Source organism: Thunnus maccoyii, chromosome 8 (assembly GCF_910596095.1).
Source record: "Thunnus maccoyii chromosome 8, fThuMac1.1, whole genome shotgun sequence".
In the NCBI taxonomy this organism is placed as follows: domain Eukaryota; kingdom Metazoa; phylum Chordata; class Actinopteri; order Scombriformes; family Scombridae; genus Thunnus; species Thunnus maccoyii.
In genome coordinates, this window is record NC_056540.1 from 22,709,156 (window position 1) to 22,735,580 (window position 26,425).

At 37.5% G+C, this 26,425-nt stretch overlaps 4 protein-coding genes across 6 annotated transcripts; 3 read left to right on the forward strand and 1 right to left on the reverse strand.

Moving 5' to 3' along the window:
• Positions 1 to 328: 328 nt before the first annotated feature.
• Positions 329 to 7,231, forward strand: gla (galactosidase, alpha). 2 transcript variants are annotated; one of them, XM_042419439.1, is made up of 7 exons: positions 329 to 579; positions 3,096 to 3,270; positions 4,226 to 4,400; positions 4,701 to 4,792; positions 4,999 to 5,160; positions 6,229 to 6,426; positions 6,613 to 7,231. In XM_042419439.1, the coding sequence occupies exons 1-7, from the start codon at positions 419 to 421 to the stop codon at positions 6,943 to 6,945; spliced, it is 1,296 nt and encodes a 431-aa protein (XP_042275373.1). In that variant the 5' UTR covers positions 329 to 418; the 3' UTR covers positions 6,946 to 7,231. The 2 variants fall into 2 exon arrangements, with proteins under 2 accessions (XP_042275373.1, XP_042275374.1); XM_042419440.1 differs by having other exon boundaries at positions 491 to 579; positions 3,055 to 3,270.
• Positions 7,232 to 7,314: 83 nt separating this feature from the next.
• rpl36a (ribosomal protein L36A) lies at positions 7,315 to 10,853 on the reverse strand. Its single transcript, XM_042419442.1, has 5 exons — positions 10,751 to 10,853; positions 9,402 to 9,507; positions 9,248 to 9,315; positions 9,045 to 9,167; positions 7,315 to 7,395 (listed from the first exon to the last, which is right to left on the reverse strand). The coding sequence occupies exons 1-5, from the start codon at positions 10,751 to 10,753 to the stop codon at positions 7,375 to 7,377; spliced, it is 321 nt and encodes a 106-aa protein (XP_042275376.1). The 5' UTR covers positions 10,754 to 10,853; the 3' UTR covers positions 7,315 to 7,374.
• A 1,308-nt stretch (positions 10,854 to 12,161) lies between these two features.
• Positions 12,162 to 23,249, forward strand: btk (Bruton agammaglobulinemia tyrosine kinase). Of its 2 annotated transcripts, none has more exons than XM_042417981.1 (19): positions 12,162 to 12,415; positions 16,133 to 16,184; positions 16,454 to 16,612; positions 16,774 to 16,878; positions 17,528 to 17,609; positions 17,848 to 17,973; positions 18,068 to 18,132; positions 18,220 to 18,407; positions 19,013 to 19,075; positions 19,326 to 19,380; positions 19,500 to 19,579; positions 19,912 to 20,039; positions 20,277 to 20,348; positions 21,223 to 21,394; positions 21,594 to 21,813; positions 21,957 to 22,021; positions 22,112 to 22,230; positions 22,410 to 22,567; positions 22,712 to 23,249. In XM_042417981.1, the coding sequence occupies exons 3-19, from the start codon at positions 16,472 to 16,474 to the stop codon at positions 22,781 to 22,783; spliced, it is 1,911 nt and encodes a 636-aa protein (XP_042273915.1). In that variant the 5' UTR covers positions 12,162 to 12,415; positions 16,133 to 16,184; positions 16,454 to 16,471; the 3' UTR covers positions 22,784 to 23,249. The 2 variants fall into 2 exon arrangements, with proteins under 2 accessions (XP_042273915.1, XP_042273917.1); XM_042417983.1 differs by lacking the exon at positions 12,162 to 12,415 and adding an exon at positions 14,365 to 14,487.
• Positions 23,250 to 23,800: 551 nt separating this feature from the next.
• On the forward strand, positions 23,801 to 26,211 carry timm8a (translocase of inner mitochondrial membrane 8 homolog A (yeast)). The gene is made up of 2 exons (XM_042418994.1): positions 23,801 to 24,033; positions 25,498 to 26,211. The coding sequence occupies exons 1-2, from the start codon at positions 23,923 to 23,925 to the stop codon at positions 25,657 to 25,659; spliced, it is 273 nt and encodes a 90-aa protein (XP_042274928.1). The 5' UTR covers positions 23,801 to 23,922; the 3' UTR covers positions 25,660 to 26,211.
• The last annotated feature ends 214 nt before the right edge of the window (positions 26,212 to 26,425 follow it).

The window sequence follows — 26,425 nt, forward strand, 5'->3', positions numbered from 1 at the left end:
TCATTTGTCCCTACAGGGATTTAAAGTTTTATTATGTAAGAGGTTATAATATCTCCATGTTGTTAACAATGAATATGACAGAATAATTGAATATATTGGCTCTTTCTGCTGTTGTTTTTGTTGTATCAGTGGAAGCACAAGACATGATATATTACCCTGTCATTTCATGTCATCTGACTTCTCCTTGTTGTATTTTCATCTGACTCTAGCGGTGGCGCTTCCTAGTTTGTAACCAGGGACTCCGGGTGAAACGCCATTGGACAGTTACAGACGCATTTTGATTTGATTGGTCCAGATTTCTGTCGATCATTCCGGAGAGGGCTGATGACGTTTAGGGGATGAGGAAATGGATCCTGAAACAAACACAGCGGGTTATATTGTAACTGTCTGCGCTGTGTGGTCGATTTAAAAAGTAACTATGTGCAGAGCTGTGTTTCTCCTCGCAGTATTCGTGTTAATCTGCCCTGTTGCTGGAGCCTTGGACAATGGTCTGGCGCTGAAACCCACAATGGGCTGGCTGCACTGGGAGAGGTTCATGTGTAATATCGACTGTGACACGGACCCTAATAACTGCATCAGGTAAGAGTCAACAGAGCTGTGATCCTGCACAGCCTGCACAGTTTGTGGGTTTAAACAAGCAAACTTACTCTTTTTCCTCTCTGACAGCCTCTTTCCTAATGATTTTATTTCTTTTACTGAACACATTTACAGCACAAGTAAGTTAGGGGAAAACATGAGTTATATAGAACCATTATTGTCACCAACAAAAAAATCATTGTCAACAAAAAGCACAATAACACGACAAAACAATCATACGCGGTGATGAAGAAATATGTGAGACAAGAATAAACAAAAGGAAAACTAGTTGAGGTAATTACACAAGCACACAGCTATCAACAAAAAAGAAAAAATCAAAAGCTTTCTTGTGATAGGCTAATTACTTATATCATAATTATGACAATACACTGAATTCATGTTACTATAAAGAAGGTGGAGTATGTTCCTAAGTAATTCAGAGGGAAATAGTGTATGTTTTACCCCACTACATGTATTTGACAGTTATAGTTACTTTATAGCTTCAAAGATTTTACATAAACATATGATAATCCTATAAAATACAATATACTGATAATACCGAATACTGACTGATATACTGATTTAAACCAGTTGTTCCCAACTTTTTTGGCTTCTGACAAAAAAGTGGTGTCTACCTGAGGCTAAATGTCACATTTCCGATGTCTCAGATGGTTTCATAACTGTTGGAGGCCCAACAGTTTTTTTCCTCTTCTTTCCTTCACCATTAATCATTCTTAAAACACTCCAGATTTATCCTTGGACTCTTAGGAGGGGGGCCCACCTCTAGGCTGAAAACCACTTGATTAGACCTTAAAGTTAAAAATAGTTCAACCTCAATCGGCTACAATAGTGAAATGCTACTTGCAGATGTATCAGTATTAACAATCTAATCATTTAATATATATTAATTTAGTAATATTGGACATTTTCTGTAGAATTAGTACTTTGAGTATATTTAGCTGATTATACTTATGTACTTTTACCTATGTAGGTAAACGTCGGGCTTATACTTATAAAAGCATTTTTACATATTGGTATTGGTACTATTACCTCATGGTTATGACGTAGCTGCAATGTTGTACCTTGTAATTATGAAGAAATCATTGACTACTATGTCAGTATTATAAGATCTTTAGCTCACAATTCAGACACTCATAAGAGATTGTTATAATTGTGGCTACAAAAACACGTGATTATGACAGCTCAGCTAATGACATTTGAGGAGACAGGACCATGATGACACTTCCTGATTTAATTTGCCTTTATTTCCTCTTTGGTTTGAGGCCATGTAGAGATATTGATGTTGGAGATATTGAAGTTATCTAGTAATCCAATAACCTGTAATTGCAAAGCATTTTCCAAACAAGGAGCATAAATGTGTGAGCACATTCCAGACGAGTTAAACGGTAATACAGTCATTTCCACAAATGGAAAAGATGGAATCAGAGACATGAGAGACAATGTTTTAAAAGACAAGAATCAGAGAAGAGAAAGAGAGACAAAGGTAAATTGTGTGATGCTGCAGCGACTAGTTTCAGTAGTGCTTAATCTGCTGATTATTTTCTCAATTAATCACAATTACTTAGAGCCCAAGTTGACGTCTTATGAGTTTGACCAACAGTCCAAAGCACAAAGATAATCCATTTACCAAAATGTAAAACACTCTAAGCAAATCCTCTGATTTAATCAGCTGGAACTAAAAAGTGTAACTGAAACGATAAATTGATTATCAAAATATAACACATTCATTTTCAGCTGATTATCTAATCAATGAATCCACAAATTGTTTCAGCCCTAAAACTGTGTAGATAAAATTATTATATCACACAGGCATCTTAATTCATTGGGATGGTGCAGATTAAACACTCGACCGAGGTTACTCTTGTCTACCAGTCCAGTTTTTTTCCATGATTATGAGATATTTTAGTTGTAATACAAGTTTAATTTAGTGTTTTTCTATGATGAATACAGAGTACAATTAATTTGCCATACAATTTTGATAATCAATTAATCATTTTGAGTCATTTTTTTAAGAAAAAATACAATAATTCTCTTATTCCAGCCCTCTAAATGAGAATATTTTCTAATTTTTTTAGTCTTTTATGATAGTAAACTGATAATCTTTGGGTTATGGACTGTTGGTCTGGACATCTCAGGTTGCATCTTGGGCTTTTGGTAGCATTGATCAACATTTTTCACCATTTTCTGACATTCTATAGTCCAAATGACTATGAATTAAATGAAAATAATAGTTATTTGCAGCCCTAATCAGCAGTAATCTGCAAAATCCTGTTCCAGCAGGATACTTTGCCCAACAAAGTGTCACAAGTGCCAAATGTCAGCCTATTGGTTGAAATGTTATTGTGTTATATCAGCTGACAATGGACAATAACAAAAACTGGCATTTGTTTTCTTTAACGTGTATTTGTGTCTGCCATGTTGCTCTTGCACACGACATTGAACACTGGCATCTAACAGATACTATCAGCCCCGCCTGTCTCCTCCTGTTGCCTTGGCAGTGAGCGTCTGTACATGCAGATGGCAGATGTGATGGTGAAGGAGGGCTGGAAAGAGGCTGGTTACGAGTACGTCTGCATTGATGACTGCTGGCCTTCCCACCAGCGCGATGCCCAGGGCCGCCTGCAGGCAGACCCCAAAAGATTCCCGGGGGGCATAAAGAAACTGGCCGACTATGTGAGCAGTGGGTATAAAAGCAGCGTGAAGACTCTGGATGTGAATATAGTATTAGTGCCATAATTCCTCCATAGACATCAAAGAGAGACTGGGTTTCAGAGGGACTTAAGGAAAGTGAGAAATACTTCTATTTCAGTTATTTCACTCCCTGGAAAGAAAGCAAAAAGGGAATATGCACTAAGATGACTGTTTTCATTACAGTTTCCTCTCTCTTTGCCGCATTATATATATATATATATATATATATATATATATATATATATATATATATATATATATATATATATATATATATATATATATTATACACTGTTTTATAATTGTAAACCTATATTTAACACAGATAAGAGCCCATAGGATGTAATGTTGTCTGATCAGTGGTGCAGTGCGAATCAACTTTGAAATTCTTTCTCAAATAAAAACTTTGGGAAGCTCTGGTTAAATAACTCTAGAAATAAAAGTGATTACACAGTCAGATTACATATTCATTATACATCCATCCGCGCCGACCTGAAATTATTTACATAATGAAGAGGAAAAGGACCAGATGTGGAACCCGGGTTTCAGATTTCATGCTGGTACTAAATCAGCACCTGGCACTAAGGGAGATAAGTAGGCATATGTTGTGTCAGGTAGGAATCTCTTTGCTACAGACAGTTGCAACAGAGAGGATCACTCTGAGTTGGAGACCACTTTGACAGGTTCATTTCTAACACAGGCTTTACATGCAGGGAGGCAGCAAAGGCAGCTAAAAAGGGGATATACCTGTATTTAAGCCCATAAGGTCTAAGGCAGAGTTGTGTCCTTTAACAGCAACATGAAGTTGTTTTTTTTTAGCGGTGTAACATCGCCACCTGCTGGTACTGAATCATTACATGTTCAGAAAATAAGTGGAGTCCATATTTTTAAAGTAAATGAATTGAATTATTATAATGTATGATGTCCTTATTTTTAGGTCCATTCTAAAGGTCTAAAGCTGGGTATCTATGCAGATGTTGGGAAAAATACCTGTGCTGGATACCCTGGCAGTCTGGGTTACTATGAGACAGATGCTCAGACTTTCGCTGACTGGGACGTGGATCTGCTCAAATTTGATGGCTGCTTTATGAACTGGACTTTGCTGGGGGAAGGTGAGTTTTTAATGTAGAATTCAAATGTACAATTATTTGAACATGACGACACCAGTTCCCAGATACAGTACCCTGTCACTTATTGCTGCCATGTAGTTTAACGTGTGTGCTTTTTGGAAATTATTATACAATGTTAATTGTGGTGCAAGCAGATGTTACTTAGGCCTATTGATGCTCATGTAAATAATCCTGGAAACAATATTTTTGTGCTATTTGACTTTAAAATTATATCTAAATATTAATTCTTTGGACATCATGTAAAAAGTTTATTCTAACAAACTTATATTTGTTTTGGTTAAGGCTACATGAACATGTCAAAAGCACTGAACAAAACTGGAAAAGGTATCCTGTACTCTTGTGAGTGGCCTTTGTATGAGAGGCCTTTTAATCAGGTGAGAGAGAATTTGTTTTGTCTTTGTGTCAACATTCACTACTTTATCAATGTGTGACTTATTTCCCAAAATGTATATATGTATACAATAGCACATAACTCAATAAAGAGAAACTACATTAGTTTTAATGCTAATGATCAATGACATGATGATACTGTGTCGTGCATCATGTTATACAACATTAAAGAGCATTTCTGTGCCTCCAGCCCAACTACACAGCCATTCGAGAGACGTGTAACCACTGGCGCAACTTTGTTGACGTGTACGACTCATGGAGCAGTGTCAAGTCCATCTTGGACTGGACTGCTGCTCATCAGGACGTCATCGTCCCCGCGGCTGGCCCTGGGGGCTGGAACGACCCCGATATGGTACTCTGCTCTACTTAAGCTCTCATACACTTCTCTTTGACCTCAAACTAAGCACCAAGAACCAGCAGCTATGCACCAGTAGCCTTCATATACCAAGCAGTATCATTGTTATTTTATAAACTTACTGAATCCCTTCCAAAATGCTGCATTTTGAAGACAGTGTAGTGCTGCTTTGTTTCTGAACTGGAGGTCAGAAACATTTTGGGAAATACATTTTCTTGCCGAGAGTTATATGAGAGGATCAATACCATGCTCATGTCTGTACAGTTAATATGGAGCTACTGCCAGCAGCTGGCTGATTTACAAAAACGTCTACACAGGGTGCGTAGTAAAAGCAGCATGATAGCAGAACAGCAGCTGATTGTCGACACTGGATACGTTCAGGCACAGTATTGAGTATTGACAGTGCCGAGAGTGCAACACAATCACTGTAATTACATGCATAAACAGAAGAAAATAGAAACGAGTTGTTGCACAAATAAGCATGTTTATCAAAATGACAGACTATTCATTTAAAATTTTCAACACTTTAGTTGTATTTATATCCTATTTTCATGCCACAGTTATGAGACAGTAGGATTATTCACTTCAGGCACCAGCCAAGAACAAAAAATACAAGCAAACTTTTCATTATAAATATTACTTTTATGGAAAAGGCATCACATCACAGACTTTCTCAAGTCTGTCTTGAAACAATTGTTTATGTCATAATGCACTATTGGTGTAAGTGATCAGGGCCAAAATTCATAATGCTTTTGTGCAAAAATGTATCTGAAGCTTCATACAACTTTTAAATATATTTTTGCACAAAATGACTGTGGATTTTGGCCCCCCATCACTAACACTGAAAGTACATTTGAAAGAGATCGTTAAATAGCCGATATGAAAAAGAGAAGAATGATTAAAGCAAGGAAACTTCTTTCAATGTTTATATTGATATCTGACCGCTGTTTTCAGACAGATTTTGAACCTATCCTCTAACACTAAGTTGTTAATACAAAGCATGCTGTCAGTAAGACTAAATTACCTTGTTATCTATATATTCATGACACTAATATATTTTCCAAGCTTGTGATCGGGAACTTTGGCCTGAGTCATGAACAGCAGGAGTCTCAGATGGCGCTCTGGGCCATCATGGCAGCCCCTCTGCTCATGTCTAATGATCTGAGGGACATTTGTCCCCGTTCCAAGGAGCTGCTACAGAACAGACACATCATCGCCATCAGCCAGGACCCATTGGGCAAGCAGGGATACTGCTCTGCCAAGGTGGGTGTGAGAGGTGACACAAGGCATGGTCACCTTCTGGAATAACAGCTGTCAGCATTTATGGTGCATTTAGCTCCTATTTGGAAATGCTGAATGTCACAAAACCAAGACTTGATTGCAATTAAATTGATGAATGTGAGCTACAACAAAGTGGTAAAACTGACTAAAACATAACTTCTTCCACAGGTGGACAGTTATGAGGTGTGGGAGAGGCCTCTGTCTGAGAACAGGATGGCCATCGCGGTGCTGAACAGACAGGAGATAGGTGGTGCACGAGGGTTTTCCATCAGCGCAATTCCTAGCTGGAAAATTTGTGACCCGCAGTGCAACGTCACACAGATTCTGCCTCAGTACAAGGAGATGGGTGTTCAGACTCTACACAGCAAAGTGGTGGTATCTGTCAACCCTTCAGGCACCGCTCTGTTGACCGTCACTCCCATCAACAGCAGTTTAAAGAGGCCAAACAAGCCACAATGGCAGGACACGTCCATCAAACACAAGCACGCCACTGTTTTGTAGTCTATGGGTCATTCACAAAAGTGGTGGTTATGCATTTTAGCTGCCTACACAATTATAATTGTCTTATGTGGACGTTTATTTTTGTTTTTAAAATGTATAGTTTTTGTAAAAGTAAGGCTATATATATACATACACACACACATAAAGTGAAAAGGTTTAACAGTATTTTCTTTTAACAACTAGGATCTTTAATGTCAAATCACTGGTAAATATTTTTGCATACATGAAGTGAAATGTCCAGATCAGGCTGCTGATGGTATACAAGAATTAAAACCTTCAAGAAGTCTAACTGCCTGAATAAGACAAGCTTGAATTTTGCAAGTTTTACACGCCAAGTGAAAATAAGGTGAAGCAAGAGTCAGATTCAAGTATGTTTTAACACATTTATTGAAAATAGTGACAACTCCATCCAGAAGACTGGCCCACAGCTTAGAACTGGATGACCTGGCCCTGTAAGAGAAGAGAGGGAAACCTTTGATTACATATAGCTCAAATGTTAAAACATGATACAGCACATGATCAATAAAAGTGAACTATATTCACTTTAAATGCTGCTGGAAATTACCATGAAGTTTTAGCCAATTAATGAAACATTTATATTATTTGGTTGAAGTGTTTTTGAACAATATTTGAACAAGTTATCTTCATATTTGTTTGCTTAGCCTACATCAAAAGGCAGATTCTGATCAACATCTTTAAACCAAATAGACTGACAAGTTACTGTGTTATAAACTGTCCTTGTTAAAATAAGTTTGGTCCACAAGTTTATCCTCATGAATTTACATTTCATTTTTAAGAAGTGATGTAGCTAATGACACATTCTTATATCCTCTTCATGAGCTTTATGGGACAAATCTATTTCAATATGAGAAAATGGCTCATCAGTGGTTTTTGAAGCATTTAAGTAAAATTTCACCAAATAAAAAGACCCTGTTTTCTCTGAAATGTCTTCACTTGACCCCCTCCCTTGCATCACTACACAAGCATTAGTCAAGAGAAATGTTAAAAGAAATTTTACCACTTTAACACAAATTAACCTCATCAGGAGCAATGGGCCTGAAAATGGGTGCATTTACTGCACAGTTAATCTACAAATTTGATATAAAGCAATCTGGCAGATTTTCATTTAAGATGCAGCATCAGGGGAGCAACTTGCTTGGCAGAGAATCTGTAATTTCCTTAACTTCTACAGACACGGTGCTTATGTTTTAATGTCATTGTGGTATTAAGTTGATGTAAAAAAAATTAAAAAATACACATTAGATTGGACAACAAGACTCATAAGCTCTAATTTGTCCTAAATATTGAATAGGTAGACAGAATAATATGCCTATTTAAATACTAAAATGCAAACCGACACAACAATAGATACAGAAAAACTAGTAAACATCTACACAATACAAGAAGTCCAATTCAACACAAAAATATAAAAATAATTTTGTTCAACACCTATTTTACAGCTACAGTCACATGGTTCCAGTAACTATCAATACAATCCTACACTGTTAAGAGCACAATGTGCTCTGATAAAATGGACAAGTCCAATATTTGATTTCCTATTCTCCATCCTGATTCTCATGGTCATTTCTCTCACTGGGTCCTGCCTCTTCGACCTTTTCTTGTGAACATGCGTTTAAACATAGAAATGGTTCTCATACTTAGTTCCCATCTGCAATGTGTTACATTTCTGATATTTGTCAAGCTCCTTTTCAGCTTAAACCATCAAAAGTTTGCATCATTTGCCAGCTGCTGAGTCAAATTTAATCAAATGTGCTTTTCTTGGTCACTCTGCTGTCAAGCATAACCTGAGCAGGATGTCAGTTTAAGTGAACTGTCAAGATATGGATAGTTGGAAAGATTGTTGTAATTGTGTATTGATAGATTCATAATATGTGATACATAACACCCTACTGAATCCAGCAAGTTTCGGTAAACCAACTGTGCACCCACAAGTAGAGCACATTTTTGGGGTGGACTGCATTGATTTTGACCTGAGACACCAAACTAGGCGATTCAGACGGCATTAAAGCACCTAAATACAGTGAACTACAGTATACACACTGTAGGAATTCGCATGCAGACACATCAGTGAGTCCTACCTTTCTCTTCTTGTCACCACCCAACTCGAAGTGCTTGCATCTCTTGATGGCCAGCATTCTCTTAGATCTGCAGTTGGGCTCGACACACTCGAGCCTCAACACAATCTTCTTTGTTGTTTTAGCCTGAAAAAAAATCAAGTGTTATTGGTGTAATTTTTTTTTTTTACATACCAGATTTAACAGCACAAGGCAGTTACACTTACCTTTTTACGGAAAATAGGCTTAGTCTGACCACCATAACCGCTCTGCTTTCTGTCGTATCTCCTCTTACCTGCAGAAACATTGCAGATTAGCTACATGTTGTGATGCAGCTAATTTCTCACAAACACATTCATGACTCAAGCACAAATAGCTCACCCTGTGCATAGAGGGAATCCTTTCCCTTCTTGTACTGGGTAACTTTGTGGGGTTGGTGCTTCTTGCACTTCTTGCAGTAGGTCCTGCGGGTCTTCGGGACGTTCACCTGAAAAAACACAGGAGAGAAACCTTGAGCAAACATGACACAAGCCTGATAGATCAGTGAAATATCTCAACACCGATCTCCTTGACAGATAGGAAAATATGAGTTGAAGGACAGTAATTATACACACACATCACGTAGGTGCAAGGCTATTAGAAAGCAGCATCAACATAAAAAACACCTACAAACTTGGTCCAAGCCACAAAATTTATCCAGGACATTTTGATCCTACTTGGATCTTCGTCACGTCAAAAATGCTTGTAAAATTGGAAAAACACACCTATATTTATACATCCATGTGCAGCATTATGGTAGCAAGCTCTAAGATGACAAGTGAGGTTAACTATCCAACCTGCCCATAGTGTTAATAATCTCAAAGCAATAAACAATTCAATTAAATTAATCAAAAACAGCAGGAATACAAAGACCAGACCTCAAAAATATCAAAACGTGTTTTTACTTTTTTTTTTTTTTTTTAAACAAGCATTTTGACCTGACCAAGGTCCAAGTCTGATCGTAACGTTGTCCAGATTAAATTTTGTGGCATCCAGTAAGTTTGCAGGCGTTTCTTTTATCCCTTTTAACAGAAAAATATACTATGTTCATATAGAAAGCAAGTGAATTTGAGTATCCAGCCACTCTGTCAGCTGCATATTTTCAGACAATGCTAACAGTTAGCTAACGTGTTAATTCGCAAAAAAAAACAACATTTATACATGATGCTGCTTAAAATGACAAAGAGTCCGCATCAAGATGAATGTTTTCAACTAAAATTATGGCCAAATCTTACACAGTGCACCTTAAACACAGTGTTATCTTGTTAATGGACAGAAAGCTCGTGTTACACATTGTAGCTTTGAGTTAGCTACCGTTAGCTTTGAAGCCTAACATTGATTCAATGTGAAATAGGGCTGTAAACCTGTGGCATTGCAATAATTTAACATTTAATGGGCTGTTGTTTGTTATATCGGCTGCTTTAACTGACACACAAGCTATATTAACCTTTAAATAAAAGGCCGGGTTGAGTGTGAGTGCGACTAGCAACGTCGTTTGGCTACAGACAAATCAGACATCGATACAAGATAAATTTGACATCGTAAAATAAATACAAAATGGACAATAACACCATCGTTGTGTGCATCAAATGATTGTTAACATTTCTGAACCAACTGGGTACAGAAGTTATTCTTTTATCGACAAGATTAAGGTTGATTGTATAAAGAGTATCCGTGTAATAATTTCATACCATGGTTGCGCCCCGATGCAGAGGAAAAGAGGAAGGACGAGGCCGGAAGAACTTCTTCAAGTAGACCTCCGCGGTGATGTGGCGCCGCAGTCTGCCCCCTGGCGGTGAGACGTGTCAGGAGGACAAAAAGTGCAAACGGGACAGCAAAGAGCAGCGTTTTTTCTTCTAGTTTTTATAGTTGGGTGTTTGAGCTTCACTGTGCAGACTGATATACGTGCAGAGTTTGACACTAGAAGGCTGTTTTCACATTTATCTGCTGGAACTGGAAAGTTTCTCTGAGCTCATTGAAAATCTGATTTTAAGAGGCGGGCATAGGAGCAGGATTTGTGACATCACAGCTAGTTTGGAAGCCAATCCTGGTTCAATATTCAACTTACACAAGTGTGATGTGGAAACTTGAAACCTCCAGTGCACAAACACTGAGACTGGACATTACAGTGAAGTAGGATGCATCTTGTGTCCAACAGGAAAAAGTTGTGAAATGAAATATATTTGCATATTTATAGATTCTGGAATTTTTAACGAGGGAGAAAAGGGAGAAGAGAAAGATTAGATGTCAATGTGGTAATTGTACTTTTTCTGCAAAAAACCATATCAGAAACACGTTATTGTTCCAAGCAGAGTATTTCTGTATGTTTTAATACATGTGTGGAAGGGATCTTTACGTAAAAGTACAGGAGTATTATTAAATGTACTTAAAATATCAAAAGTAAAAGTACTCATTATGCAGACCGGCTTCTTTTAGAGTGTTATATTATTAGTCTATTATATTGTTTGTTTTTATCACTAACAAATACACGTAAGAACATTTTAATGTAGTTCATCAATGTGGAGCTAATTTTAGATACCTTAACCACTACTATTATAGATTAATAGTAATAGTACTGCATCATAATATATAAGTGTATCATATGTTTTTAATAATAATAATAACAATACAGTGCATAACACTTTTTAGAAAAGGAAGAAAAGAGCAGAATAAACACTATTAAAATATATTATTTTGTGTAAAATCCCAATCTGAAAAGTAACTATAAGTGGCAAATAGATATAGTGGAGTAAAAAGTGCAGTATTTCCCCTTGAAATGTAGTGGAGTAGAAGTACAAAGTGGCATAAAATGGACATACTCAAGTAAAGTACAAGTGCCTCAAATTTGTACGTCAGTACAGTACTTGAGTTAATGTACTTAGTTACATTCCAACACTGGCAAAGAGCTCAAATTTTAAAGTGAATGACGGAAGTTAAAATGTTGTCACTTTATAACAAAATGAGTTGTCTTTTTAATCCATGTAGAAGTTTATAAATTATAGGTTTTAAGCCCTTTCACTGCAGTATTCATATTGGCAGTAGATTGAATAACAAGTCTAGTCTAACTATCTAGTCTAACTATATGCAGTACCCGAATATGGTACATTGTTAATGTTTAGCCCTCTTTCACTTATCACCAAAACTGTCCAGAGGGCTGATATGAAAATAAGCAGGAAGAAAAAGGGGAAGTAAGCAGAGTCAATTCCTCTGTGGGTGGGTTTTAGCTTCTTGCATCACAGACTAACACACACTTCATGGAAGGCGAGCTACTGAGTCAAAGGTTCATGCCACTGCTTCGAGTCTCAGCACCTGTTTGTCTGATGCTTGGCCTTTTTTTGGGAGCGGGGACTGTCTAGGTAAGTGACAAGTCTCTTTGAATGTAGGCTGTAAGGTCAAGAAGTATTTTTAGTCATTTATTCAATGATAGAAGCAACTTTATGCACGCGTGTCATTTGAAAGACTACAAGTACTAATAAGTATCATGCAGCTTTCTGCAAGTACCGGATTGTACTGTTTGTATGCAGATGCTAAATTAAATGTGTCATAACTATAAAACTACAAATATATATGTCAAATCATAGTGACATTATCTGACAAAATGCAATATTTTGTTGACACTGATGTACTACAGTGTTTTCTGCTGTACTTTGCAGTGTTGAGAACTTGTTGCATGTTTTGTATGACTCTATCTTGCAGTACTAGAGTGATGTAGATATAAGTTGGGTTTATGATCTGATAGTAGTTTCGTGTGGTTGCCTACTATATCACTTATGCATGACAAATATCTTGTTTTTAGTGAATTAGTTAGCACTTTTCTGCATTACAATTTGTGAAATGCTCCCTAAAGCTAATTTTGTTTACATGCATCACAGGAAATTTAAAATCCCATGAGTGTATTCTTATAATTCACCTTCACAGAATACCACAATCTCAAATTGATGTGGTATCTTAATCTGTGAGTGGGAGAGTATTCGCTGTGGTTTAGATTAACACTTGTGACTCAGACTGAACATCTTTGTCACACTCTTTTTTATTTTTTTGCTCTTGCTGTCTCTGTCCTATACACACACAAACACATATACACACACGCAAACACATTTTCTTGTACATACCACACACTTATCTGTCGGAAACGTCAGGAAAGAGAGCATCTTGACAGGTTCCTGTTAAACTAAGTCTTTCATCGGATATGGTTATGTTTGCAGTGTCATACATAGCAAATATCATGCAACAAAATAAATAATTGTATTACATTTATTAGTATTTAAGATTATTTCTGTGGGGCCTTTTACAACTTAAACACATTGCACTGTCTTTGTCACAGTGTGCATAGTTGCACATTCACAAGCCACTTGTCAGTCACTCTCACAGACAACCAACTCATAAGTGGTCAAACATATTTTGAGATATATCTTGTCTTGTAAAAAGATGAGTGTATGACATTAAAAAGGTTATTTTAAGGATGCTGTTTGGCTACTCTTGACCAATGTTGTGAGTGAAAAGTTGCACTGTGAACAGTAATGATTGCATTTTTGATAGCTGATAGCTTTGTGTTTTTCGAGTGCAGTTGCTCAATTCATAATTTGCAGATAGTCAAATGGACGGCTCTAGTTATACAGAAATTCACAACCCAAGAACACACAAACCACTGAGAGGTAAAGCGTCACAAAGTGAGAAAAAAAACCTAGTGTTAAAAAGTTCTTACACTCTGCAGAAACAAAAAGTGCATGTAACATGTAGTATTAAAATAGTAAGGGGTGAAGTGGTGTGTGTAACAGCACGCATCACATGTATGTAACATGTTAAAAATACTAACAATAACCACATTTGAGACAAGATATAATGTCGGATTGAAGTACAGCAGGGCACTTGGTCTCTTCTCCCTTCATATTGCAGTACAACACTGATGCAACTTCCCTATGAGTTTGTCTGTGTCAGCCACCGTGAGTCAACTCCCTTCAGAAAATGAAAAAAAAAAAATCCTCCTCTGGTAGCCACAATACAGTGAAATATGGGGGTTAGGTTTCAGTCAACACGCGCCACTCGATCAGACAGAAAGAGAGCGGGAGGAATAGCACATCAGCGTGTCTACTACCCATTACCAGGGTTTGTTGACCTCTACTAAAGTTAGTGATGTGAAAAAACATTAGGCGGAGACAAATGAGGAATGAGTAAACAATGCTTCACAGAATAGGGAACACTGCTGTCTGTATATGACGGCACAAACAAAACCAGTAGGTATTGTCACTGTAGTGTGAAGAAATGTCTCTCTCCTGGTTAGCAGGGAGTGACAGAAGTTTCTGGTAGTGTTATAGTTACAGTTCAGATGATAGAAGGAAGTGCTCACAAGCTGAAAATAGGCTGAGCTGAAGTGCAAACACATCTGACAGAGACTAACAGACCATAAGCATTCAGCTGTGTAACAAGGGTGAGTTTGAGCATCTGACTTATTGTCCATATTTGTCATGGCACTATCCCAGTATGACTTCCTACCATTAATGCACTGTATACTTGTTGACTTTCTGTACTTTAAAATTATATGTGTGTTAAACATTTTTAGAGTTGAACAGAGTAGCCGTTCAACACCAAGTAGCTCCTGCTTAAAGGACTTTTATTTTCTGCTGTTGCATTTCGAGCACGAGGCTTCTGGGAAGAAGTCTGAGATATCTTTTGACCCAGCACCCATCCTATTCGGTACTGGGATGTGCAAAAGTAGAGTAAAGTAGAGTTTCTGCTTAACGAGAGCACGTCTGTGAATAGCGCTTTTTGGTAATAGTGGTGGTGGTTTTATATCATCAGTCGTCTGCAACTAAAGCTGCACTAAAACTGATTTTGTTTGTCTGTTTCATAGTAGATGTTACTTACACACACAGGCCTGTCACTGGTGTATCTTTTGACTTTCAGTTCAATTCAAAGAACTTTATTTATCTCCAGCAGGCCAGTTTAAAAGTATGCGCAGCAGAGCACCCACACGTACACATACATCTTAACAAAACACACAGGATATGACACAATTATTAGTCAGAAAACCAAAACAGGAAAAAATATAAAGTGCATATTAAGAGAGCAGTAACAACAAAAGTTCTACAAGCAAACTACATATTTTAAAGTGCTTTAAAAGTGTCAATTGGGATAAATTATACTACATGTCAAGGATTATTGTGTTGCTGATTTTGTGTTGATTTTCTACCTTTTAATAGCACATAAACTGATAGGCTGAACAAAGGTAAAAACACACCTACAGTCTAGTGAATTAGGTTTCAAGTTGCATCTCTGGAGGTGAAAGTTTCATTTCAGTACTGGCGGTTAGAAGGTGCTGAAAACAAGACACCATATACTGTCATAAAATAAAAAGAGATAACAGAAAAGGTGTTTTAATATGGTACTATTAAACATGATTATAATATAGGTAAACGCAATTATTGGTGTGTGTGTGTGTGTGTGTGTGTGTGTGTGTGTGTGTGTGTGTGTGTGTGAGAGAGAGAGAGAGAGAGAGAGAGAGAGAGAGAGAGAGCATGTGAGACACCAAATATCTAAGAACTTACATTTCAGGATGTATTACACGCACTTACAATAAGTAGCTGAGTTGCTGCTGGGTCATTGGATTCTAAAAATAGAATAGAAAACCAAGCTTAAAAAGTGGTGTTTGTGTAAAGTAAGGTTTCCCCATCAGGGCAGTCAAAAACATTTGCATTTACTGTATGTGACATGAACCACCACCACCAAAAAACCTTTGGATGCAAGCAACTGTGCTGTATTCCCGTACAACTTCTCATATTACAAAGATTTAGTGGAAGGAGACAAGTAGTAGTAGTAGACAAGGAAACTGGCGGACGCTTTTATCCAAAATCTACTCACACAGTCACCCACTACAAAAGCATAGATTTGGGTCACTGAGCTAATGACCAGGATATACATGTAACTATAGCTCAGGGAAACAGATGTGGCATGGGAGGAAATTTTGGAAACAGAGGATGTCGTCGGCATTAAAAGTAGGGCTTATGCAAACTACAGCTAATCACACACTGATAAGTGCTCACCCTCATGCTGCATGTCTCTTCATCTCTTTCCAGATCTATACTCTCACCTGCCGTAGTGGTGTTGCTCTGACTCTATGAAGTGTGGGTACGTATTCACTTAAATTCTGTCTAAAGAGATCTACTCGTAAAATGTTTTTGAAGGTAATGAAAATAAAAGACTAATTCAACGTGAAGTGCAACAGAACACATGGCTGTCTTATACTGCTAAGATAAGCATAGTAATAATGGGTGAGTCGGTCACAGCTCTAAGTGTTAAGGTGTGACTGTGGTGTGAGTGTGCTGTCTCAGTCATCTAGATACTATGCTGCTATTATGCTTTTCATAAAGTTTATATTATTTCTTGTTCCCACGTAGATAAATCTTGACTCAATCATGTCAGAATACATACTGGAAGAAACTTTCATAAAACGATCTCAGCAGAAGAAGAAGACCTCCCCCTTAAACTACAAGGAGAGATGGTTTGTTCTTACTCAGGAAAAAATATCCTACTATGATTTTGATCCTGACAAAGGGGTGAGTACATACATGAAACTCTAAAATTCCTGTATTTAAATAAAAATATCTTATTGCACACATTGCATTCAAACATTATGTCTTAACTTTAAAGTCCTGTGCAGCTGCATGTGTCTGTTTATCCCTGAGTTACTTGATCTGTTTCCTCATCTGTTAAGCAGAAGCGAAAAGGTTTAAAGGGATCCGTTGACCTTGAAAAGATCAAGTGTGTAGAGACGGTTCAGCCAGAGCCCAACGCCCCGCTAGAGCGCATGTATGCATTCCAGGTAGATATTTTTGTCTATTTTTACTTCTTTAACCAAGAGGGACAGCAATGAAGGTTATAGACAAATCTGCAAAAATGTAAATAATTTCAGCCACTTCACCTTTTCACTGGTATAAAACCCCCTACCTCTATCCTTCCTGGTTCCTTTTGGGGATGGAAAGAAAGGGTTGTGAAGTTACTTCAGCTCAGATTCTGTGACAACAAGATTGTTATTTATCAAAATATCAGTTTCGGCTACATACTAAAGCATGTGGAATATATTTCTTCTTTAATAATGTTTCAATTTCGAGTCACTGAGACAAAGCTGTTCTATTCTCCAATTGTTAATATTGTGAAAGTCCTCTGTAAAGAGTGAAACCATCTCTCACACTCAGATGAACTGGGGACTTTCAGTGACAATGCAGGTGTTGCCATTGCTTACATGTTAACTTACAAGACAAGGTAGCTTGTAAAAAGGTTTCTGGCTTATATTAGCTATAAGAGAAACCCCCAAATTAACAGTTTGTAGAGTTTCTATCTTCAGTTGATGTAAATATAATTGCATACATCCTGTCATATTTAAAACACATTAATCTGATCCAATATATTGAACGATAGATAACTGACAAAAAAACAGCTGATGGCTATTTTCTTTTTCATTTTCACCACAGATCATTTACGACGAGGGGCCGCTGTATATCTTTGCGAAGACTGAAGATATTCGGACTCAGTGGATAAAGAAGCTGAAAGAAAGTTGGTATATGCATACAAATTTACAATTTTATCTGATGTTTTTGTCTATTGACAGTCACAGTATCTCATATATGCAATGTTAAACCATATCTTAACATCACCCAGTGCCTGCACAACAGAGGAGCTGTGTGCCTATACAGATGCAAATGTTGATTTAATGTAAATGTCCTTGTGGTGTGTGTGTGTGTGTGTGTGTGTGTGTGTGTGTGTGTGTGTGTGTGTCCATACTCGTGCACAGTGGTGCGCTTCAACAAAGATCTGATGCAGAAGTATCACCCTTGTTTCTGGGTGGATGGGACATGGCTGTGCTGCCAGCAGGAAGTCAAACAAGCTATGGGGTGCAAGGTGCTGGATAGTAAGAACGGTGAGAACAAGAGTCCCTTTGGTTTGAAATCTGCCACAATCAACAACTTAACTTTGACAAAATTGACAGATTTAAATAATGTTATGATTAATAGGCTTTACATCTAAAGCATCTCGGCGAAGGGGATCCAGAAAACCTCTCCCTCCTACTCCAGTAGAGGTATACACACAGTCCTATAAGAACAGCATTCACTGATTACAGACAGACTTTTTTAATAACACATCCACTAATCTTACGTTGTTTCAGGAGAAGCCTGGCCGGCCTTTACCTCCACAGCCGCCTGAGCCGCCTGGCCCCTCTATAGGTATGACTGTCATAGCAGAGTATTGTTACACACCCATGACACCTCAGGACCTGGAGCTGAGGAAGGACGAAGAGTACACCATCCTTGAGATGGCTGACTCAAACTGGTGGAGAGCTCGGGACAAATATGGGTGAGATGAGTGTGATACAAAAGTTAACAGAAGAGATGTCGCTAGTGAGTTAAAAGAAAGCAGTAGAAATCTATTAATATTAAATATGAGTTTTAAAAATCATGTTTATTCTTAATCTCATGAATCTCTGATGTGAATATACAGTATGTCCTAGACCTGCATCTACATCAAAACAGACAGAAAAGTCTCTCCAAAAGTAAAATGATTGGAATATTGAGAATTTTTTTATTGATGCATTTGAAGTGCATGCATTTTAAAAAGTGCATAAAGTGCTGCAGACAAGCCCTTAGAGATATGAATATGTATATGTACAATATGTATGTGTTCTTCATGCATTTCATCAAATGAATTATCTTGCCTACCTCATCCCATGTGCCATATAGATAAGGGAAAATAAGGAAATAAGAACATTGTGTAGCATGATTGGTACAAGGTCATTTCAATACTTATCATCTCCTATTTAAATATATTAAATGTGTATATAGAGAGCCAGGAGCATGAATTTGTTTATGAGATACTACTAACCAAAATGCACAGCTACTTGTGTATTTGTCTGTGTGCCTGTGGTTATTATATTGGGTTTGCTTTGTTCTTTTCTTTTGCAGAAAAGAAGGATACATACCAAGTAATTATGTTGTGGAAGCAGAAAATGGGTTAGAAAGATTTGAGTGAGTATGGGCTCTAATATACAGTCTCCAAATTAATGAATTGGTTTCCATTATTAATGGATAATATATCATTTACTGTATATCACAGTATAATTTACTGTATATCTTCTGTTAGTAGATGAACCCTTCATAAAGTTCCCTATTAAAAAAAACATGTATAGTTGTGCGTAAATGTATTTTTGATCGCTGAAGCAATAAAAACTTCAAAAAGACTATTCAGGAATAATAATACTCACCTTTATTTTCACAGCTGGTATTGCAAGAATACAAACCGTAGCCAGGCAGAAAAGCTACTGAGGACTGAGGTAAACTCAATGAATGAAATTCTGATACTTATACAAAATGGCATCAATAAATAAGTTGAACTTAGCCAAATTATATGAACTACTTATTTTCAAGTTTGTGTGTTGTTTCCCGCTCTCAGAACAAAGATGGAGGGTTCTTGGTACGAGACTCAAGCAAGGCTGGGAAGTACACAGTGTCTTTGTTCAGCAAGGGTGGCGGGTGAGTAAGCTGACACTGCTACATGGTGCACCATTTCTATACTGTATCCAGTAGCTCCAGTCATGTGTGAACATATAAAAAGAAGAACTGTATGAAATGAAAGCGGAAACAGTGGGCCACAGAGGGAGAGAGATGTAAATTATTTATGCAAAACTTGGATTAATCTGCCAGCAGAACTTTTCATCACATGACTCTGAAACTGAACTATACTGTGGATAACGCAGAGGAGATACTACCTACTCATGCATACATGATCTATGATAACCAACTGTGTCAATGAAGACCTATTGACTAGTTTTATTGTAAGTTAATCTTCCTTTTCCTCTCCACAGGGAAACTGGAGGAAGTTGCAGACATTATAACATCTGTACCACTGCACAAGGACAGTTTTACCTGGCAGAGAAGCATAATTTCAGTACCATCCCAGAGCTTATCAACTACCACCAGCATAACGCCGCAGGTCAATAGCTCTGAACATAAAGATATCTCATATCTTATTTCTTTGGTATGTGTTATACAATAGGATATGACTAAATTCAGTTGAGGGAGCAGGAAAAAGGAAGTGACTCAGCAGGTGAAAAAGCAACAAAATATATGCACACAAGCAGAATATGAAAGAATGTTTGATATGTCCATCTGTCCTATCAAACATTTTAATTTAAAGGTAATAAAGTGGTTATGTTTTCTCCCTCACTAGGTATGGTTAGCAGGCTGAAATACATTGTATCTAACCGGGCACGGCCTCCATCAACAGCAGGTCTTGGCTATGGTAAGTGTTTAAATATGACTTGAGTTACAGGCTACAGGGATTAGATGCACCTGCTTTCTTGGCTTCTGAATATATTCTCCTCTTAATCATTACTAAAGGTGATTAATCTGGTAGTTAACTTGATGACTGATTAGGAATGTGTGCAATATATGAACTGCCAATTCTCTGACATTGTATAAACATTGCATGTATTAACATAATAATCATGATAGTAATGATAATTGCTGTTGCTTATACTGTACATGAAATATCTGACTCATTCTACTGTATATACTGTTTAGTCTATGCTATTTATCCACTAATATCAAGGTGCTTGCTGTTGTTTATCTGGTTGGATGCTAACAGCATTTTGGTGCACTGGTACCTACTGCATGCCATGACAAAGCTGAATCTAATCTAATCGAATTTGTAATTAGCATTTATGGGCAAAAGGCCATTTGTTGAGCAATTGTCAGTCTAACTTTATTTATATAGCACTTTTCTAAGCATAGTTGCAAGGTACTTCATCATAAAACAAACAGAGTAACTATAAAATATGCTAAAATAATGATATTGCTTTAGAAATAGAACACAGAATCAAGGTCAAGGTAAACTTTATTTTCCCAGATAGGGAAATTCAGGTGGTCAAGTTGCAGAAGTATACAAAGCAGTCATAAAAACAGATATAAATACAGTCATACAATATGCAGGCCCCTTTTCCATTGCCCTAACACACACACCCACACACACACACAGTAAATTATTGAGAAACATATAAAAAATTAAACCAAAACAGATTAAAAACAGTTCAAATGTAAGAAAATGCTCTCAGATAAAAGTGTGTATTTAAAAATGATTTAAAAAGTGCTCCTCTGCCCTCTCTTGTATGCCCCAGGTGTGTGGGAGATTGACCCCCGTTACCTCACCTTCATCAAGGAGCTTGGCACTGGTCAGTTCGGAGTGGTGAAGTATGGAAAATGGCAGGGCCAGCACGACGTGGCCATTAAGATGATTAAAGAAGGCTCCATGTCAGAAGATGATTTCATAGAAGAAGCCAAAATCATGATGTAAGAAAAACTAAGTGAATTTTAGACTGAGCTCACACGTCTTGCATTGACTGCAGTTTAAATGATAAACACCAGTGTTGATTTTGTGCCTGAGACTCATAAAGCTGATGTGTCACACTGGGAAGTGTGGCTTCTATAACCTCTATGAGGAAAACTAGCTCATAAGATCTAACTTCCTTCTCCTTTTTGCTCAAACCAGGCAGCTTCGCCATGAGAACCTGGTCCAGCTATACGGTGTCAGCACTAAACAGAGACCCATTTATATAGTGACTGAGTTCCTCTCCAATGGCTGCCTGCTAACCTACCTCAGAGAGGGCCTGAAACAGCACCCAACAGCCGTGCAGCTCCTAGAGATGTGTAAAGACGTCTCTGAGGGCATGGCCTATCTCGAGTCGAAGCAATACATCCACAGAGACCTGGTGAGAGACGAGGATACACGTCCCACTGCATTCCTACATCACTGCATCACCCTATGTTGAAATACACTGGGATTAGGTGGTTGAAGATAGTAGGTTTAATTATTACAATTAAATCAAGAGTGCGTTGTTTACTTTATCCTCAGGCTGCCAGGAACTGCTTAGTAGATGGCAATGGTACTGTCAAAGTGACTGACTTTGGACTGTCAAGGTAAAATACCTCACATGAACTACAGGACACATAAATAGACACTGGTGGCTGATAAGGTATGACATTGAATCCCTCTTCCTCTATCCACAGGTATGTCTTAGATGATGAGTACACAAGCTCTGCAGGTTCAAAATTCCCTGTTCGCTGGTCGCCTCCTGAGGTTCTCCTCTACTGCAAATTCAGCAGCAAGTCAGACATCTGGGCATATGGTGAGTAAACATATATGTACAGAAATCCATGTTTCTTTTTAAATTAATTTCATGATGAACTGTCAGTTCATGGCTGTGTTTCTGGACTGTTATAAGTGTAATCTATTTCTAAATGACTTAAACTATATATTCATATCTGTATACAAGCATTTTACCTATGTGCATGCATATTTTATCAGGGGTTCTAATGTGGGAGGTGTACACTTTGGGACGGCTTCCGTATGAACGCCTAAACAACACGGAAATAGTGGAGCAGGTGTCCCGGGGACTGCGCCTCTTCCGCCCCCAGCTGGCCAATGAAAAGGTCTACAGCATCATGTCAAGCTGTTGGCTTGACGTAAGTGAAATCTATATTGTAATGTGGTTTTCAATGGAGGTTACATGGGGGAAAAAATTGAATTATGACAATGACACTGTACAGAGACTGATATTATCATGATGATATTTTCCAACAACCAATCTTACTTTGCTTTATTTTCAGAAAGCAGATGAGAGACCTACGTTTCTGGAGCTGGCATCGACTGTTCAGGATTTGTTGTATGAGCTCCAGTAGACCTCAAAATGATGTCCACACCAACAAACACAAACACACACAGCCACACAGCCACACAGCCACTCCAACAGTTCACTCAGATCCCCACAGAGCAGCATCTCCATGTATTCTGGAAGGTTAACACAATCTTTAAAACAGTTAAAACCAGTTGAACTGAGGTCCTCTGTAATGTGAATATGTGTAATGTGAATGTCACTATAACTCATTGATTTAAATAGCCTACATATCACATTATTACAAGTACAGTCGCTACCCTATAGACTAGCTTTTGAAATTTGTATATTTCATTGAAGTTAAATTGAGTAAAAGATTATTGTATTGTCTTTATTGTATTCTGTGGAATCATTGTTAAATGTATACATTTGCATGTGGAAACAAGCTTTGTAAAAGCATATATGTTGCACAAATACAAGCCAAGTTTGCCCGGCTTTGAAATGATTGTGTAATGAAAATGACTGTCAAAACATCTGAGACTTGTCATTATTAAATTCTAATCAAATATAAACTGTTTTTGATGTCACAAGGACACTTCTGCAACGGTAAGTGTTAGTTTTATTGGTATAATTAAATAGTGTATCAACATGAAGGTATACAGTAGGTGTTTTTTTTCTTGTGATTTACTTATTTTATTAGTTTTTAACAGTTTACTAAGTGTAAAGCAATAGCAAAAGCCTCTTTCCTCCTTTCTAGTACAGTATATCTGCTGTTTGATGGAGTTTGTTTTTTCAACAAAAAATAGCACATCGTACGTCAGGCACAAAACAAGTACACAATACAATACAGGAGTGCAACAAAAACAGTATGTAAATATTTATTAAATAAGGAAAAAATAATAATACAAATACAGTGAGACAAAAAAATCCCAAATAAGTTAAAAAATTAAATAATTATAAGAATTTGAAAAAAGTACATAGGAAGAGGGAAATTAATTTGACCTCAGGGGTTTTTTAATATATGTCACTCAGTACGGGATTCTATATATGTGGTGACGTGTGCCGTCATAGGAACGCGCTCTCTGATTGGTCGAAACACTTCCTGTTTCCCGTCTTGCACACACATACACGTGAAGGTCAGCAATTGAGCCATAAGACATTCATAATTAGAGAAATACTGCTGCTACGATTAGTTTTTATCCGAATATGGACGGCCAGGGAGCGACAGCGGACCCTCAGCTTCAGCACTTCATCGAGATCGAGTCTCAAAAACAAAGATTTCAGCAGCTGGTGCATCAAATGACGGAAGTTTGCTGGGTAAGCTAGCAGTGCAGCTTTGCAGTTTGCTTTTTACATATCTTTCAGGGGCTAAAACTGTTAGGTTGTCTTCTATAGGCATAACAGCTGCAGATAAATGTATTATCTGCTGTGTCCAAATACTACTTTTCTTATATTACCTTTTTAGTGAAAGAAGTTACGTGTACTTAAGTAACGTAAGTTAATGGACATCGAAAAGAGGCTGATGATATCTTGTTTCAGACATCTGTCGCTGCTGTGTGTGACTTATAAACGATATGTCACTCCTGTTTCACTGGAAGATGAAGATTACAACAGGCAGTGTGGTGGCAAGTAGATAAATACATTTACTCAAGTACTGTACTGTAAAATTTTGAGGTACTTGTACTTTACTAGAACATTTTCATTCCTTCACCACAATTCAGAGGAAAATATTGTGCTATTTACTACATTTATATGACAGCTGTAGTTACTTTACAGATTAAGATTTCACATCCAACACATTGGATGCACTGTTATAAACTACCCAACGTTATATTAAGTAATTAAAATGAGCTCCTCCTTGACCAACTACAACAGAAAAATACTACTTGCACATCAAATGCATGAGTAATTAAAATCCAATAATATGATAGGTAATAGTAAAACAGTCATAGGAACATATTCTTTGAATTATGAGTACTTTTACTCTGGATACTTTGAGTACACTTTGCTAATAAAACTGACATTTTCAATCCAGGACTATTGCTGGCAATGGAAGTATTTTGATATTGTAGGGTTGCTACTTTTTAATTAAGTAAAGGATCTGAATAAATTAAATTACTCTCGAGATTAAACATTTTGTCTATAAAATTTCTTAGAGCCCAATGTGGCATCTTCAAATATCATGTTTGTCTGATCAACAGTCTAAAATCCAAAGATAATCAGTTCACCGTCATGTATGACACAAAAAAGCTCAAAATCCTCACATTTAAGAAGCAGCAACCAGCAAATTCTTGACAATTTTCCATAGAAAATGACTAAAACATTTATCAGTATAGTTGCTGATTAATTTTCAACTTATTGTTGCAGCTGTAATTAGCTGCCAGTGTTACACAGTAGCTCCTGGTTAAAAATGGGACCTGTCAATGGCTTGCTGTTTTTATGTGGCACACAGCAGTGATATAATCAGCAATGGTATGTGCCAGTAAGAATCACCATATGTCAGGGTGGGAAGTGGTTGCAGTGGAACACAGTGACATACTGTTTTTATGTGCTGTATGCCAAACAAACAATGGCAGCATACAACTAACAATAGGCCTTTTTTCCCTCAGGACAGGTTTTGACATATCACAACAGGAAAAGCTCACGTGTACATAAATTATGAGTTAAAGCAGAATCCGTTTAGCTGCTTCGGTTTCAGGGTCTTACATAAATTCAGTGTTCTACTTTTACATTGTACGAGCAGCTGTAGTTAAAATAAATATCTCTGTCTTCTGTTTTCAGGAGAAGTGCATGGACAAACCCGGGCCAAAGCTGGACTCAAGGACAGAAATGTGCTTCGTTAACTGTGTGGAGCGATTTATTGACACCAGCCAGTTCATCCTAAACAGGCTTGAACAGACTCAGAGGAGCAGGGGGTCACTCTCTGAGTCCATGTCAGAATAAAAACCAACTCTGCAAGGATGATAACAGATGCAAAAGGCCCTTCAGCCGAAACAAGACCGTTTTGGTCCCGACGCAGCTGTCTATATGTTGCAGAACTGTCCGTTCATCTGGAAGAAGGAACAACAGGAAGTGTTACTTTTGATACAAGTGCCTCAGATTAACACCTTGTATCTTGCCCCTGCGACTCATGCAGAAGTGTTGGGTTTGATTTGTCCTCCATGTGGTGGGATATGAGTCTTACACAACTGTTAAATTGTGGTCTGTTGCTGGCAGTGACTTGATGTTGGTTTTGTTTCTTTTGTCATGATATACACATGGAATTCAGTAAGTCATGGATACTGTTAAATACAGTTGGACTGTGTTGAATATAAATTGCTGCAACTAGTGGGTGAAGTGTGGGAGACTGCAGCAAGATACACACATCTGGGACATTCAGCACGTTCACCACACCTGCTGCAAGTTAAGAGAACAAACAGTCTCTTGACCGAAGAGGTGTGATCAACTGCTAAAGGTTTTGGACTGTACATATGCAATAAACAAAATGCCAAATAATTCTGTCTCTTAAGGAAAAGTGTAGTCATTTAATGTTGTAGTTATGTTTTAATCAACATCAAACACAAAAGGCACAGTTACATCAGATATGTTACAGCTTGGCACATGTTGGGGAAGTCATTTATACAGGGAAACGGCATTCTTTGGTCAGGCTTGTATATAATACTGAGGTATTAAGTAACTCAGAGGAATTACTCAAACTTGTTCATCAACA